Source organism: Polypterus senegalus, chromosome 4, assembly GCF_016835505.1.
Source record: "Polypterus senegalus isolate Bchr_013 chromosome 4, ASM1683550v1, whole genome shotgun sequence".
In the NCBI taxonomy this organism is placed as follows: Eukaryota; Metazoa; Chordata; class Cladistia; order Polypteriformes; family Polypteridae; genus Polypterus; species Polypterus senegalus.
In genome coordinates this window covers 91,315,985-91,333,118 of record NC_053157.1, presented here as the reverse complement: position 1 = coordinate 91,333,118, position 17,134 = coordinate 91,315,985, and the positions used below count along the sequence as shown (strand labels likewise).

The window sequence follows — 17,134 nt, the reverse complement described above, 5'->3', positions numbered from 1 at the left end:
AGAAGTAGGCGGATTGAAGGTCAGCTGCAAGTAGGGTGACTACCCTGTTGGGAAGCAGGGGGGGCGCTAGGTAAAAAGGCACCAGGCTGCTTCTTGTTTTTTTTTAAAGAATGCCTTCCTGCTGTATTTTAACCTTGTTTTTAAGAAGACTTTTTTATATTGTTTTTAACCTCCACGTTTCACTTCTGATTTTATGGATTATTTATTGGAACTTTGGAGTCTGCACTTTAATTTGAACACCTTGTTTTGTTGGTTGTTTTAATAAAAGCACTTTGCACTTTTTCACCATGTCCTTGCTTTGTTGTTACCGATGAGCTTAGCTGTGAGGCACATTACAGACGGTGTAGGGTTCAAGGGCTCCCCAACAGCAGATGGGAGCATACAGCAAATCTGCATTGTCACAATGTGATTTTGTGTTTTTTCACGTAAATTTGAATTGATTGTTGAAAAGTATGAAGGTGGCATGCCTATCTGGGGCATGGCTGTTGCATACCTTTTGCTGAGAACAACGGTATCTACGATTGTGAAAAACGAACGTTATTAAAAAGTAAAGTGAGGTGAAATTTTCATTTATTTCATCTAATTGCTTTTGTATTTATGTATTTTAGTATTAACCAGTGTTTACAACCCCTTCAATGTATAATATGCCAATAACAATAGGATTTTTTTTTTTCATGGGAACGGATTAATCATTTTCCCATTATTTCTTATGGGAAAAATTTGTTTGGTATACGTCCTGTTTGGTATAAGTCCAAGGACCTGGAACGGATTAAGGATGTATACCAAGGTACCACTGTAATAGACCAAGAATAGGACTTCTAAATGTTTGAAGCACCACACAAGATGCAGATCATGCAGCAAACAAGAGCAGCTTATTATATATAAATATAAAATTTTCTATAATTTGCTTGAGCTTTGAGACTTCTCATCGCGCTAATCATTATCATTATTTGGTTGCGGTGGGGACCTCCTCACTCACGCATCAGCATCCATTCGAGTCGGTCTGATGTGGCATTGGTGACAGGGTTTTAATCCCTCGCATTCCTGTAATCATGACGGACATTCCCTTTCAATTCAAGATATTACAGTTCCCAGTGAAGCTTTGCTTTGCAATGTTGATTAACAAGGCCCAGGGAAAGATACTCAAGTTGGCAGGGTTTGATCTTCGCTCACCATGCTTCTCGCATGGTCAGCTTTACGTTGCTTTCTCCGAGGTTAGTTCCCCAAGAAACCTATATGTCCTCGCCCCTTATAGCAAAGCCAAAAATATTGTATATCAAGAGGGCCTCGGAAATGGAAGCTATCAATATAAATTCTTCTCAATACAAATTACATTTTTTTTTTTTTTTTAATATAAATTGATTTTTAAAGTTTGTCCTGTTTCACTACTATGTGGGCAGAGCCGCAGAGGACAACTAGTATATGTATACAAGTGCCTGATATGAGCTCATAGCCATGCATCTGAAACTGTTTCATTTAAGAGAAATATGTTGCAGTGAAATCAGTTTTCTTTTTACAATCATTGGTTTGTTTTACCATTTTAACTTTTGAGAAATTTCATGGTATCTTTTCTGTTTCAATTGATTCCTGAGTAATCGGTCTTGTTATAAATATTTGGGTAAATTGTTTTACTGCTGTATATATATTTTTTCATATCTTATGTAAAAAAATAAATACAGTATTTGTCTTTATTATTTCAATTACTTGATCCGCTGTGGCAACCCCTAACGGGAGCAGCCAAAAGAAGATGATGATTATTTTAATTACTTACATTGTTTAATATCCTTTAAATAATGTCAGATGCCATTTGTGAATTTTTTTTATTTTAAATTTACAATGTTGCTCTCATGTAATGTAGAGCATCTGCATTGCTCTGTATGAATCTGTTGGCATTTTGCACATATATTCAAATGTGATTATTTACACAGTGTAGATGTTTTAGTCATCACTAACCTATTACTCAATTTGTTTTCAGCTTCTGTTTGTGAGACATCAGTTTAAGATAGCATTCTTCAGTGAGCTGAAGCAAGACACACAGAATGCCCTAAAGTAAGATACACTTTTATAGCAGTACAATTATTAAAGCTTTTCACACTGAAAAAGTATACAGGAAATGAATGTTCAGAAAGTGATATGTGCACCTTTCTTATAGCTTTAGAGTCCTGTTTTTAAGTCTCTATATGGAAACTGTGTCTGAAATTTGCACATTTGGTACATATTGGTTTACTTTGAAATCTATTTTTTTCATATTCAAAGACTGTACAGATGAGGATGTTTGGTAAATCTAAATTGCGCCAATTGAATGTGCCTAGCAATTGACTGTCACCTATCCAGGGTTATTTCTTGGTTTGTACCTAGTGCAGCCATGAACGGTTTCTGTATACAGCAATCCTGAATTGAAAGATATGGGTTCAGAACATTAATAGATAAATCTACTGAATAGCCACCTGTTTTAATAAGTTGTCTGATGTTTGTATTTAAATGTTAGAATTGTATGTGAAGGATGTTATATGCTTAGAGATCATTATTCTAACAAATGTATCTAAGAAATTCTATTGGGTGGCAAAATTATGTCTTTCTGAAGATATTAAAATTTACATTTCATGTATTTACTTAAGAACAAAGCCGCCTGTCTGTTGCTGCTGGTATACCGATTAATGGGATTATACAATTTATATAGTTTGATTTAAAGCAACAGTATTGAAAATTTTATTGTAATATACTAAAATGTATTTAGGTATGGTTTATAATTTGTTGGTTGTAGTCATAATCATAGATACCTCTTGAAGCAATTGCAGTCAGTAGATTTTTTTAGGATTGTCAATTCCTGCTTGCAAAATTGCTAAAATCTGCCAGGTTAGTTGGGAAGTGGCACAGGTGTGTGTTTGGGGATATTTTCAGGACTTGGCCAATAAAGGACATCAGTGTTCTGGCATTTTAAGGTAATCCATTGTTGCTATGGCGGTGTGCTTTGGGTCATAGGCATGTTGAAAAACAAACAGTTTTCCCAATTTAAATCTTCCTAGCAGAAAGGAGCAAGTCTCCCTCAAGGATCTGGCTGTATTGTGTATCATTTACCTTGATGCTGAAAAGCTTCTCCATAACATGTTGCTGCCACCACCACAGCTTACAGAGAAGATGGTGTTTGCCTGGCTGATGTGCAGTGTGATTTATGATGCAACATATACCTGTTTATTTTTTTTTTTTTTGTATTTTTTTTCTCTCCCCAGGTAGGGCATCTTACATAACCAAGCCACTGACAGTTGGTGTCAGCCTTTCTGACAAGTGTCTTGTCACCAAAAAAAAAAAAAAAAGTTCAGATAGGTGGTTTGATCTAGGCAGCATGGCTATAGTTTAATATTTTTCCAACTTGCATATGATTGCTTGCAATAAGCTGCAAAGTTCATGAACATATCAGTGCCTTTTGAGATAGTCTTGTGCCTTTCCCCAGATCTCCTTTATTAACCATACTTGTTTTCTGTGGTCATTTGTCTTCATTTTGGTTTACTTTATGGAAAATCTGTGCCAAACTGTTGGACCTCTAAAAGAGAGGGGTTATTTTTTATACTCATAAATTGATTCAGAATTTATTTCCTGAACAACTGGAAGGTTTTCAGTTTGTTACTTCTAATTTGTCATGATGTCCAATTTGGAAGGTCAGTTGCAAAACATCTTGCTGTGTACAGTTTTGTAAATTTAGAATCTTCAACATGAAAATCTTTCATTGTTTTTAGTCTGATTATTTTTTCTGTATTTTATTAACAAGCAAAAGTTTTTTTTTCTGCAAATGGATGATTCAGAGATGAATGCTGTGGACAGAATGTTAAAATTTCTCTGAAATTTTCACAGGAAAGAACAGTGTATAAAGTAATGAAAATGACATACTTGTTAACAGCGTATGTATTTAATTGTTCTATTTTATCATTTTAATACAATTTTATAGTACTGTTGTCTTTATTTGTTTTTGCTTGCAGAGTTTCGGAAAGACTATAGTGTCCTTAATATTTTTTGTTTTACTTTTATTCACTTTAATTGATGTAATACTTTTAAACATTTTAGTATTAAAGAAATAATATTGTACTTTTTTCATTCTTTACATTTTGATTTTCTTTTATATTCCTTAGGTATTATCGGACTGCTTACAACCTTGTTCATGAATTGAGAGCTCATGAAACAAATATGTTGGAAATAAAGAATATGGCTGGATTTATTAACTACAAGGTCAGCACAGCTCTGTGTCTATATTTTTCTCATCTAGGGATAGGGGAAATGAAGGATAAATTCATGTAACTGGCAAAACTTTGCAGACCTACTTTAGAATTAGAATAGAGTTTGAATCTTAATATTTAAATGGTTGTACACTCTTAAAAGTCCACTAGGATGCAGTTGTGGTGTATTTATTTTTTCACTGTGCCCACATTCTGTTAAGTCTTTGTTTGCAAAGATTATCTTCAAAAAATGATGCCCTTCCTTTCTTATTCATATATTTACTTAACTGCACTTTCTAAACTTCAGTTCTGTCCTTAGATATTATGCCTGACTCTCTGTCCTCTTTTTGCCCTTCTGCTCTTTGTCTTACTGGGTGCATGCTTCTTAACATGTATGTGATAAGAGACCAAGTATTTGCATGAGGACCACATAAAGCTATTTCACTTCACTTTAGTTTTTTGGGCTAAATAGGCAGTTTTCAACAAATAAAATGACTTGGTTTCTAGGAATGCTCGGATTAATCAGGTGCCAATCTAAAAAAGCCGATTTTCACAAAAAAAAATCAGTGATTGTTAAATTGGCTGATCAAAAAATCTGATCTTTTCATCTCTAGCTTTTCTAATCTTTAAGGTAATTTAGTTGTTGTGCATCTTTCAACAAGATATTATTATTACTATTTTTTTTATTTGCTGCAGACTTCCTGCATTGTAAACAAAGAGTGGTCAAAGCTTGTTTTATCAGTGAGCTTAGCCTTTACATTAAAGAAAGTAGAATAATAGACTGAGAAAACTGAATTGGAGAAGTCGTCCTATGTTTTTAGGCAAACAGCAAGGAAAACTACATTAACACTAGAATCCCTGAAGCCTACAAAAAAAACTCGTAATCCCGGCCCACCTTAAATTCCTTCACACCTCTCTATCAGTGTCTTTGGTTTTGTAAGTGTGTCGCTCAGAGCAAGCAGCCTGCTATCCCATCCCTTCCACTGCCGCAGAAAGGGCAAAAAGTTCTCCCAGCTAAAGTCTTTATTTATCTGGTTGTGAAGTACCTGGAGCTGTAAAGGGTAAATAATATATGAAATGTATGCGTTCCAAACTATGATATGTTTTCCGTGTCTACAACGATCTGTCTAAATTTAGGACAGAAAAAGTTGTTAAACATAGTTATGGTAGTACAGTGGAACCTCAGTTCACGACCATAATTCGTTCCAAAACTCTGGTCGTAAACCGATTTGGTCGTGAACCGAAGCAATTTCCACCATAGGATTGTATGTAAATACAATTCATCCGTTCCAGACCTTACAAACTGTATGTAAATATTTCTTTTTTTAGATTTTAAGCACAAATATAGTTAATTACACCATAGAATGCAAATTTTTTCGTGTCCAAACAGGACGTATACCAAGTTGGACTTATTCCAAAGCAGGCGTATACCGAGGTACCACTGTATTTCTATCCCCGGGCATGGTTAAATCTCTTGACACAAAGTCTTGTCTCGCGGGATGTTGAGTTCTTGATATTTTTTACTTTATAATTTAAAAACGGAATAAGAACCTGAAAATCTAACACCATCACGTTAAAGTTTGATAAATTCTGAAAAGAATGATACCAAACATATATATATGTAGGTTTTAAAATAAACTAAATGTAAAAACATTGTATAACACTGAGAAAACCTTGAACAACAGAGAAAACTAACACTGCAATAGTTCGTTCTATAGTGCTAGGAAGCGCTCACTAAAACCACTTTTTTTAAGAGTTTTAAGCACAGGGAAAAAAATGAACATTTGAAAAATCTGTAATTTAATAAACCACCAAGAAAAGTAGCATTGCCACAATGTACGGTATGAACCGATTTGCTTTAAACAGAACTGAAAACAAAAACAAGCCTTTTCTACCTTATGCATCCAGCCCTCCCTCTCTCTCTCTCTCTCTCTCTCTCTCTCATGTGTGCGTGTATCTCTTTCGCGAGCCTGGAGCGCCAGTGTGTGAGCCTCTGTCTCGCACACCTGTGTGTGTGTGTGTGTGCCTCTGTCTCGCCCGCCTGTGTGTGTGTGTGTGCCTCTGTGTGTGTGTCTCTCGCGTGCCTGTGTGTGTGTGTGTGTGTGTCTCTCGCGTGCCTGTGTGTGTGTGTCTCTCGCGTGCCTGTGTGTGTGTGTCTCTCTCGCGTGCACCTGTGTGTGTGTGTCGCACTCTTTCTCATTTGCTTGCTCGCTGCACAGCAAAAGCACAGGGAGAGACTGAACATGTGCAAACCGAAAGAGAAACTGGCTTGTTCATATACCGAGTGTGTGATCGTCCACCAAGGCAAAAGTTTGGCGAACTTTTTGTTCGTAAACCGATTTGTACGTGTACCGAGACGTTCATGAACTGAGGTTCCACTGTATTTACATTCTTTTACACTCATTCTATTTTCATGAATAACTTTTAGTAGTTTTAATGCTTTAATGATGACCTTGATAAACTGATATAGTAAATTTTGTTCCTTCTTTCAGATATGCCGACTTTGTTTTCAACACAGCATACCACTGGAAGCTATTGCACAGTTCAGGAAACACATTGACCTTTGTAAGAAAAAAATTGGAAGTGCAGAGCTGGGTTTTGAGCACATTGCCTGGATGTCTAAACAGTAAGTCAGCAAACCAAATGTTTGTATGTGAGTAGTATTTTACATTAAAAATAAAAACTTATTTTTGAGTTATATTTTTCACATAAGAAAGCAAGTTCTAACCTCCCACAATAAAAAATGCAAATCACAGTGATTCTTCTATTTCAACTGCTTCAGTTAAGGATTGCCACAGTGGGTCTTCTTTTTCCTTATCTTCCTGTTCTCTGCATCTTGCTCTGTTACACCCATCACCTGTATGTCCTCTTTCACCACATCCATAAACCTTCTCTTAGGCCCTCCTCTTCTCCTTTTGCCTAGCAGCTCTATCCTTAGCATTCTTTTCCCAATTTACCCAGAATCCCTCCTCTGCACATGTCCAAACCAACACAATCTCACCTCTATGACTTGATCTCCAAACTGTCCAACCTGAGCTGACCCTCTAATGTACTCGTTTCTAATTCTATCCATCTTCATCACACCCAGTGCAAATCTTAACATTTTTAACTGCCACCTCCAGCTCTTGTCTGCTGTTTTTTGGTCAGTGCCAATGTCTCCAACTCATATAACACAGCTGGTCTCACTACCATCCTGTAGACCTTCTCTTTCACTCTTGGTGATGCCCGTCTGTCAAAAATTATTCCTGAATCTCTTCTCCACCCATTCCACCTTGCCTGCACTCACTTTTTCACCTCTCTTCCACAATCCCCGTTACTCCGTACTGTTGATCCTAAGTATTTAAACTCCGTGATTACTGAGGAGAATTATGCTTATTTTGTCTCATAGATGTTTGCTTTAAAAAGCAAATTGCATGCATGTGTTCCTTTTTTGGATAAGAAATTTAACATATTTTGTAGTACTTTTAAATTGAATGTGTTTTTGTTTTCTTAAAATATTTCAAAATGAAATCCTTGTTTTTAGGCCTTCTTCCAACAACAGACCCAGCACACTATAGTATAATTGCAAACATAGTTTAACTAAAAGACATGTAATAAAAATATGCAGAGAATCATCATGCTATGGGTTGTGTATATTGTGCCCATTTATTTTCAAATCTCTCATGTTTAAGTTAAAGGAACACTCCACTGAAAGATTTTTTTTTTTCTTCTTCATTTTACTTAATTCTTGTAGCTGGTAGTAATAGGTGAGAAAAGATTTTTAATTTTATCACATTTTTTAATGTGGAATGGACAAATGTTTATTTGATATAATATAATATAAACAATTAATGACCAATACTGTACAATGGCAAACCAATGTGAAAAACATCAATGGGGGTCGAGGAAAAAAAAATCTTTTGTTGCTCATGTCGCATAATCCATGTCAGTTATCTAGTTTAGTTGAATACTGAAAACATGTTGACATGTTGTGATCTTTATTTATATTAAAAGTTTGTGCAGTCACACATTGTTTTAGAAGTTAATTTCATTTGATTGTGTTTTTAAATTTCTTTTCCTCACAGATTTCAGTCATTTGGTGATCTTTTTGATGAGGCAGTCAAGTTGGGTCTTACAGCAATCCAGACCCAGAATCCTGGATTTTATTACCAGCAAGCTGCATATTATGCACAAGAACGAAAGCAGCTTGCAAGTCAACTATGTAGTCATGAGGCAAGTCTCAAAATACAGGCTGAAATTAATTACAGTGGATATTGAACCTTGTTTACTATTGCACAGCTGTGCCATTTCACAAATTATAATATGTTAAAGCATGTGTTATTTTATCATTTAATGAAGTTCAAATGGTACTGGTCTAATCAAACAAATTGTGTAGATATCACAAAAAACTTAATATACTGTTGCTTTCTAATATATGTATTTTAAAAATCATAACATTCTGCACTATGAAGTATAGATTATGCAGTAAAATCAAAAATAATCATTCTATGCTGTGGTTTGAACAAATTTAACATGGATTATTTTATGTATAGTAAAACCTTGAATTGCGAGTAGCTTGGTCTGCGAGTGTTTTGCAAGATGAGCTAAAACTTTTAATAAATTTTAACTTGATAAACGAGCGAGGTCTTGCAATACGAGTAGTACGTATACGCTTTGTGCGCCGAGCATGACATGGGGATTGTGGGTAATCGTCTCCCATGTTCGTTCTCAGTCGGCGTGCCTCACTGATATAATCAACATCCGTATGAGCATATACTGTTTTACTATAGCATGGTGACCACGTGCAAGTCCCTGTCATGCACCCCAAAACAGTACTTAGTCTCAGTACTTTAGCAAAACCAGCTTTATTCAGTGTGAAACAGCACGGTTATTTATTGTAGTGGAATCTACTGTGTCTCTAAATCGGGCAGGGTCGTGACCATGTTAGTGGCTAAGTACCGGTAATACTTTGCTCTTGCATTTATAATGTTCCTTGCATGACCCATTGACAGCAGGTGCTTATAGCTTGACCGCAATCTTTTCTGATTCACTTTTATGGCGAATTGCTACAGCGCTGGGAGCTTGCGGTTGCTTTGGGACACTCTTCCGTGTGTCGTCTCATTGGGGGGAATCCCAAAAGAGTTTAGAAACCTTACAGTGCCTAAAGCATTTTTTTAAGTTTGTGTCCAAATGTAGTGACTCTTCAGGCAAAGGCAACTGTCATTGGATAGGTTTCCTTGTTAAAGTTGCAAAATAAGAAAAAGATTCCAGTTAGCTAACAGATAGCAGTGATTCTGTTCGTTATGGTAAAAGTTGTCCTACACAATATCCCTCCTCCTTCTCTCTAGTCTCCCTCATACCAGCCACGATTCTTTTCAAAGGTGACGTGCAGGTTAATTTGTTTTATGTATTTTTACTTTATATTTTGTATTAATCATTTTTATATAAATATTTGTGGGTCATTATTTCTTATGGGGAAATTTGCTTTGATATACGAGTGCTTTGGATTACAAGCACATTTCCAGAATGAATTATGCTTGCAAACCGAGGTTCCACTGTATATCCCATTGACATTTTGTGATATTTTCAGTGATACTTGTCACTGGGGGCGGCATGGTGGCACAGTTGGTAGCGCTGCTGCCTCGCAGTTAGCAGACCCGGGTTCGCTTCCCGGGTCCTCCCTGTGTGGAGTTTGCATTTTTCCCCATGTCTGCATGGGTTTCCTCCGGGTACTCCGGTTTCCTCACACAGCCCAAAGACATGCAGGTTAGGTGCATTGGCGATTCTAAATTGTACCTAGTGTGTGCTTGGTGTGTGAGTGTGTGCCGTTGATGGGCTGGCGCCCTGCGCGGGGTTTGTTTCCTGCCTTGCGCCCTATGTTGGCTGGGATTGGCTCCGACAGACCCCCATGACCCTCTAGTTAGGATATAGCGGGTTGGATAATGGATGGATGGACTTGTCACTGGTGGTACATTTCACTAGTGATCATATATGTTATAGTGTTTGCTTTTTTAGGGGAACCATTTAGTGTTAAAGCCTTTTGTGCTCTCTTTTTAGTGTTGTATTTTCCTTCTTATTAAATGAGAATGCATCATTTACTTTTGCAGTCGGGTGCTTGTGGGATAGATTGCATGAAGAACCTTGTGATAAATGTGCTCAATTAAAGGCACTATTAAAGTAAATGATTTATTGGTGGCATGTTGGTTTTCCTCATGCTCGTGTGCTTTATGGTTATCCATTATACTACTTTGTAAATTATATTTAACTAGCAAAATACCCGCGCTTCGCAGAGGAGAAGTAGTGTGTTAAAGAAGTAATGAAAAAGAAAAGGAAACATTTTGAAAATAACGTAACATGATTGTCAATGTAATTGTTTTCACTGTTGTGAGTGATGAGTGTTGCTGTCATTCATATATATATATATATATATATATATATATATATATATATATATATATATATATATATATATATATATATATATATATATATATATACACACACACACTCTTTGGGGTGCGAGCAACTGTTGCTGGGGGTGCTAGAATCCATCAAGGAAGAAAAATGGAAAACATTATTTGTACAAAATCTTTATTTATCCATTCCTAAATAATTAAATGGGCAGGCTATTTCGTATCCGTGCAATATGCTGTTTGTTAAAACGGATGACTTCCTCTCTTACGTGCAAGTCGGCGTGGATATTATGAACTATCGTATCTGTTCAAGTTGTATTTAAATTTTAAATAGAAGGAACTTTTATTTAGTCGACAGAAATATCTTTGGTAGGAATGTAAGTTAAATGTAGGCATTATTGCATAAATTTTTCTTCACCATACAAATGTAAAGAGTAAATTCGACTTACAATTCCAACCAAAGATATTTGTGTCGACTAAATAGAACTTGAAAAGATATATTTTTTCGAATGTGATCGCACAATTCAGATCGAGTTGACGCGCACTACATCGAGGCCACGTGCTATTGTGGTTTCGCCCGATTGCCTCAATAAGTCACCCTCCCCTCGCTCTTACTTTTTTTTACCATTCATCTAATGATTACACTGAGTATGGCTTTACCAAAACAATCATTGATGGCGAATAAAGTATCCATTATTCATAAAGCTTCAATTGGGGATTTGTCTTTCTGCGTTAAGCGCATATTTTTTCATACGTCTCAGACCATGGGGATACGAGGGTAAAATGAATCAGGAAGCGCTGATGTATATTTATATGTGTGTATGTGTGTGTGTGTGTGTGTGTGTATATATATATATATATATATATATATATATATATATATATATATATATATATATATATATATATATATATATATATATATATATATATATATATATATATATATATTTTACTGTGAAATAATGCAAAGAGTACGCGACACGTGTTTCGCCCTAATTTTGGGGTCATCAGGCGTACATACTCGGTGCATCCCCTCTCGGGAATCGGACGTCGGCGCTGTTGCACCACGGCGTGTGGTTTGTCTACTAGCAAAATACCCGCGCTTCGCAGCGGCGAAGTACTGCCTTAAAAGTTTTATTAAGAAGAAAATTTAAGCCTTTTAAAACTGAGGGAAAATATACCAATAATTATTTCTTAAGGATCTCTTTGTATACCACATTTTGAGTTTGGCGCTCCGGTTGTAATATGACCAAGCTGTGTGCTGAGCTTACTCTTAAGCATACAATGTAGAGTTGGCCATGTGAAAAGCAATCTTGTCTCAAATCTCACAGCTTAGATTGCTGCTGTAATAATCAGTTTGAGTTTCATGGTTTGTTTCAATTACGACAGTATTTGTAGGACTTGTGTTGAAGTGACATTCAGCATCTGTCAAGCGTTGTAAGTATACAACCAGTTTCATCAATAACTTAACATCCAGCTTTTGAGAGTTTAAACATTCATAAACATCAAAGTGTCCACTACTGAAATCATCACCTGTGAATCTAAGATGTTTAAGAGGCATTGGCGGTTGTCCAAAGGTGTAAAATATTTGGCCGTTTCGGTACACTTGAAAGCGATAACCGAACAATTCAGCGGCAGCCATCAACTTACATGCAGATGGATAGGTGAAGGGCTTAAGCATTTCACTCTTATAGTGCTCCTGTGTAGTATAATTATCTCCTGTACCGTCATCAGTCCACACCTTGAACCTGTCCCAGTCATTCAATACATAAGACACAATTTTCCTCCGGATATCAAGAGTGAGCCTGATATGGCCGTGCAATATGTACCAAAGAGAATGTAAAAGGTAGGTGCCATCTCTGGGCATGGAAACCACTCGGTAAGTGACAGTTGTTTGATCGATGGTGATCACCTCGATAGACATGTTAATGCGGGTACAGTTGGAATGATAAAGGAAATGGGTATCTGAACAATGTAAAGTACCAATACCTGGTTTAATGACCATGGTGTCACTGTGCTTGATTGGCTAGCAAACTCACCAGACCTAAACCCCATACAGAATCTGTGGTACATATTGCACGGCCATAGTAGGCTCACTCTTGATATCCGGAGGAACATTGTGTCTTATGTATTGAATGACTGGGACAGGTTCAAGGTGTGGACTGATGGTACAGGAGATAATTATACTACACAGGAGCACTATAAGAGTGAAATGCTTAAGCCCTTCACCTATGCAAGTTTCACTTTTTGAATGGAATTACTGAAATAAATCAACTTTGTCATGATATTGTAATTTTATGACCGGCACCTGTATATTATATAGATTCATTACACACCGAGTGATATATTTCAAGTGTTTATTTCTTTTCATTTTGCTGATTATGGCCTATAGGTAATGAAAACTCAAAATTCAGAAAATTAAAATATTGCATAAGACCAATAAAAAAAAAAAAAGAAAAAAAAAAAAGATTTTTAATACTGAAATGTTGGCCTTCTGAAAGTATGTCCATGTACGCACTCAATATTTAGTCTGGGCTTTTTTTGCATGAATTACTGCAGCAATGTTGCGTGGCATGGAGGCGATCAGCCTGTAGCACTGCTGAGGTGTTATGGAAGCCCAGAGTGCTTTAATAGCGGCCTTTAGCTCGTCTGCATCGTTGGGTCTGGTGTCTCTTGTCTTCCTCTTGACAATACCCCACAGATTCTGTATGGGGTTTAGGTCTGGTGAGTTTGCTAGCCAGTCAAGCACAGTGACACCATGGTCATTTAACCAGGTATTGGTACTTTTGGCAGTGTGGGCGTGTACCAAGTCCTGCTGGAAAATGAAATCGGCATCTTCATAAAGCTTGTCAGCAGAGGGAAGCATAAGTGCTCTAAAATTTCCTGGTAGATGGCTGCGCTGACTTTGAACTTGATAAAACACAGTAGACCAACACCAGCAGATGACCTGGCTCCCCAAATAATCACTGACTGTGGAAACTTCACACTGGACCTCAAGCAACTTGGATTCTGTGCCTCTCCACTCTTCCTCTTGACTCTGGGGCCCTTGATTTCCAAATGAAATGCAAAATTTACTTTCATCTGAAAGTAGGACTTTGGACCACTGAGCAACAGTCCAGTCTGTTTTCTCTTTAACCCAGGATAAACGCTTCTGACATTGCCTCTAGTTTAGGAGTGGTTTAACACAAGGAATGCAACAGTTTTAGCCCATGTCCTGGATAAGTCTGCGTGTGGTGGCTCTTGTAGCACTGGCTCTAGCCAGAGTCCACTCGTTTGCACCTATTTCTGCCACATTTTTTTCCTTCCACTCAACTTTCCATTAATATGCTTGGATACAGCACTCTGTGAACAGGCAGCTTCTTTATCAATGGCCTTTTGTGGCTTCCCCTCCTTTGTGGATGGTGTCAGTGACTATCTTCTGGACAACTGTTAAGTCAGCAGTCTTCCCCATGATTGTGTGGCCTACTGAACCAGACTGAGAGGCCATTTAAAGGCTCAGGATTCCTTTGCAGGTGTTTTGGGTTAATTAGCTGAATGGAGTGTGACACCATGAGTCTACATTGAACTTTTTCATAATATTCTAATTTTCTGAGATACTGAATTTTGGGTTTTCATTAGCTGAAAGCCATAATCAGCCAAATGAAAAGAAATAAACACTTAAAATATATCACTCTTTGTGGAATGAATCTCTATAATACATGAGTTTCACGTTTTAAATTGAATTACTGAAATAAATTTAACTTTTCGATGATATTCTTGTTTATTGAGATGCACCTGTAATAACCTTGAGTGAAGATTGTCTTTGTCATTCAGCACCAAATTTCTTTACAAGCATTATATGACATTTTTTTGCATATTAAATAAATTATATTTGCGTTCTATACAACTTGTATGTTTTGGTTGGTTATTTAAAGTTTAAACCCAATCTTTTCTTATAAATATTTGGAAGTTCTTAAAATATTCTCAAAATCACAGAAGCCAATATAGTGGTGTGACACTTGTTTATAAGTTGTTTAGTTCCTGAGATTGAGCACAGGTGTGTGAGAATCGCAATATTTATTTAAAAATGCATGTGCATGATGGTTTCCTTTTAAATTTGGAATCACTTTCTTCTTTCAAGGCAAACAATTTACCTCCTTTTGATGTAAGACGGGAAATAAAAATATAACATGAACATATGTATACTTTGCGATCATGATGTGGTGACTAATCATCTGAGTCTTTAATGTCTTAAGCTTTAGTCTTCTTGAAAAAGAAAATGAGAATTGATATTAAACTATATCACTGGCTAATTTAAAACACCATTCCTTATCTGAATGATATAGATTTATTTACAAATCTCCATTTATTCATTTTCTGACCTACTTACCCAATTCAGAGTCACATGGAGCCAGTGCCTGTTCCAAAGGCACTACCAAGACAAGAACTCGCCTTAGACCGGATTCTAGTCTGTTACAGGATGCATTAAGGCACACACCCACATTCACTAATACTGGGGCAGAGCTAATTTAAAAACTCCAGTTAAATTAATCTGCCTGTCTTTGAGGTTGTGAAAGGGACAGCACTGTTTTTACAGCACTGTGTCCCAGTCTCCGCACCAGGGCATTGGAATCCACACAAAGATCACAGGGCATACTTGTGGATATCCCGCTCTGAAGTGTAGGTGGTATGGCTGCTATTTCTGCTTGACACTTTTTATTACTCAAAACTATGGACTAGTACAAAGTTAAAAAATATCATCATTTGCTCTGTTTGCTGTTTAACTAATGGTAAAGAATAGAAATGCTTAATGAGAGGTATGTCACAAAAATTATAGTCAAATAGTTATAATAAACCAGAATAATTCCTAATGCTTACAGTTGTATACATGTATGGATACCATTTCCCCCTCTTCAGATTTGCAGTTTTCCAGGTACTTACTTGGGAGGCATTGACTTCTGATAATGATGTTGTAATAGCTTTAAGGATGTTTTGTGATGAGCTGCATTAATCAGGAATCTGACAGTTTATCGCTTTTCATGGAACAACTGCACTTTACAGTGAAGCCCTGCTAATAAACTGTCTAAATCAAGCATATTTGTAGTGTTTTGACAGCTGGAACAAATATTAATGATTACTTTAAGTACAGTTCTTATAAATACTACCAATATGAGAGTGGTTTGTCTCACTGTTTAAAAACACTGTACACCATTATGCCCATATTCAAGAAGAGTGTAATTGGTTTACTTTTTCATCATGATTTCAAAAAACATTGCATTTATAAGCATACTTGTTTCAGGTAACATATGGATATATTTGCTTTTCTAGGCATCTGTCAGTTATCCTAGTCCTGATCCACTGGAAACACCTAATGGAACACTGGATTTTTATGGCCAAAGGCCTTGGAGACAGGGGCATCAAAGTAAGTAAAAAATTAAGATTTTGTTACTATTAATAACTAAGTGAATACTGTACCTCCTGATTCTTTGGTATTTGTGTATTAGATTAATGATTTATCAGCTATTTTTTGGTGCCACAACTGCAATTCTTGGCAAACTGCATTACTTTTTTTTGTCTATTTAAGGGTAACATTAAACAAATTTCTATTTCAGGTTGACTACCCAAATGTGCACTCGTTGTGACACACACTTGCTTAATCATGTACATTTTTTAAATTTTAGTTTGTCAGACTACTAAAACTAGTGTATGAAACTGAAAGTGGTAACGGACCTGATCATACTGCAATAAAAGGACAACATGACATGTCTACTTTAAATAGTTTGAATTTATAAAAGAGAAATAAGCGCTGATTGCATTTAGAGAATATTTTTTTTTTGCATTTGTGTTCCAGTTAAGGTTGTTATTTATGTTAGTTTCTAAGTATTTATATTCAGTCACTATTTCTACATTCTCTCCTTGAACAACAATGGGTGAACATACAAATTTCTGTCTCTTAAAATAAAATACAATTTCTTTTTTTTTTAACATAGAGATCCAGATAGTTGTTATTGCCTGCGGTGGGCTGGTGCCCTGCCTGGGGTTTGTTCATGCCTTGCGCCCTGTGTTGGCTGGGATTGGCTCCAGCAGACCCCCCGTGACCCTGTGTTAAGATATATACAGTTGTGCTTGAAAGTTTGTAAACCCTTTAGAATTTTCTATATTTCTGCATAAATTTGACCTAAAACATCATCAGATTTTCATTCAAGTCCTAAAAGTACATAGAAAAACCAGTTAAACAAATGAGACAAAAATATTATACTTGGTCATTTTTTTGTTGAGGAAAATGATCGAATATTACATATTTGTGAGTGACTAAAGTATGTGAGCCTCTAGGAATAGCAGTTAGTTTAAAGGTGAAATTAGAGTCGGGTGTTTTCAATCAATGGGATGACAATCAGATGTGAGAGGGCACCCTGTGTTATTTAAAGAACAGGGATCTATCAAAGTCTGCTCTTCACAACACGTTTGTGGAAGTGTATCATGGCACGAACAAAGGAGATTTCTGAGGACCACAGAAAAGGAGTCGTTGATGCTCATCAGGCTGGAAAAGGT

At 36.5% G+C, this 17,134-nt stretch overlaps 1 protein-coding gene across 1 annotated transcript in view; it reads left to right on the top strand.

The window, feature by feature from the left end:
- The window catches only part of trappc11 (trafficking protein particle complex subunit 11), a 158,927-nt gene that overhangs the window by 30,386 nt on the left and 111,407 nt on the right, over positions 1-17,134 (top strand). Inside the window, exons 7-11 of the mRNA XM_039751039.1 lie at positions 1,976-2,049; positions 4,125-4,221; positions 6,701-6,834; positions 8,273-8,420; positions 15,911-16,004. Of these exons, the coding sequence (XP_039606973.1) occupies positions 1,976-2,049; positions 4,125-4,221; positions 6,701-6,834; positions 8,273-8,420; positions 15,911-16,004 (547 nt within the window). The remainder of the gene's footprint in view (positions 1-1,975; positions 2,050-4,124; positions 4,222-6,700; positions 6,835-8,272; positions 8,421-15,910; positions 16,005-17,134) is intronic.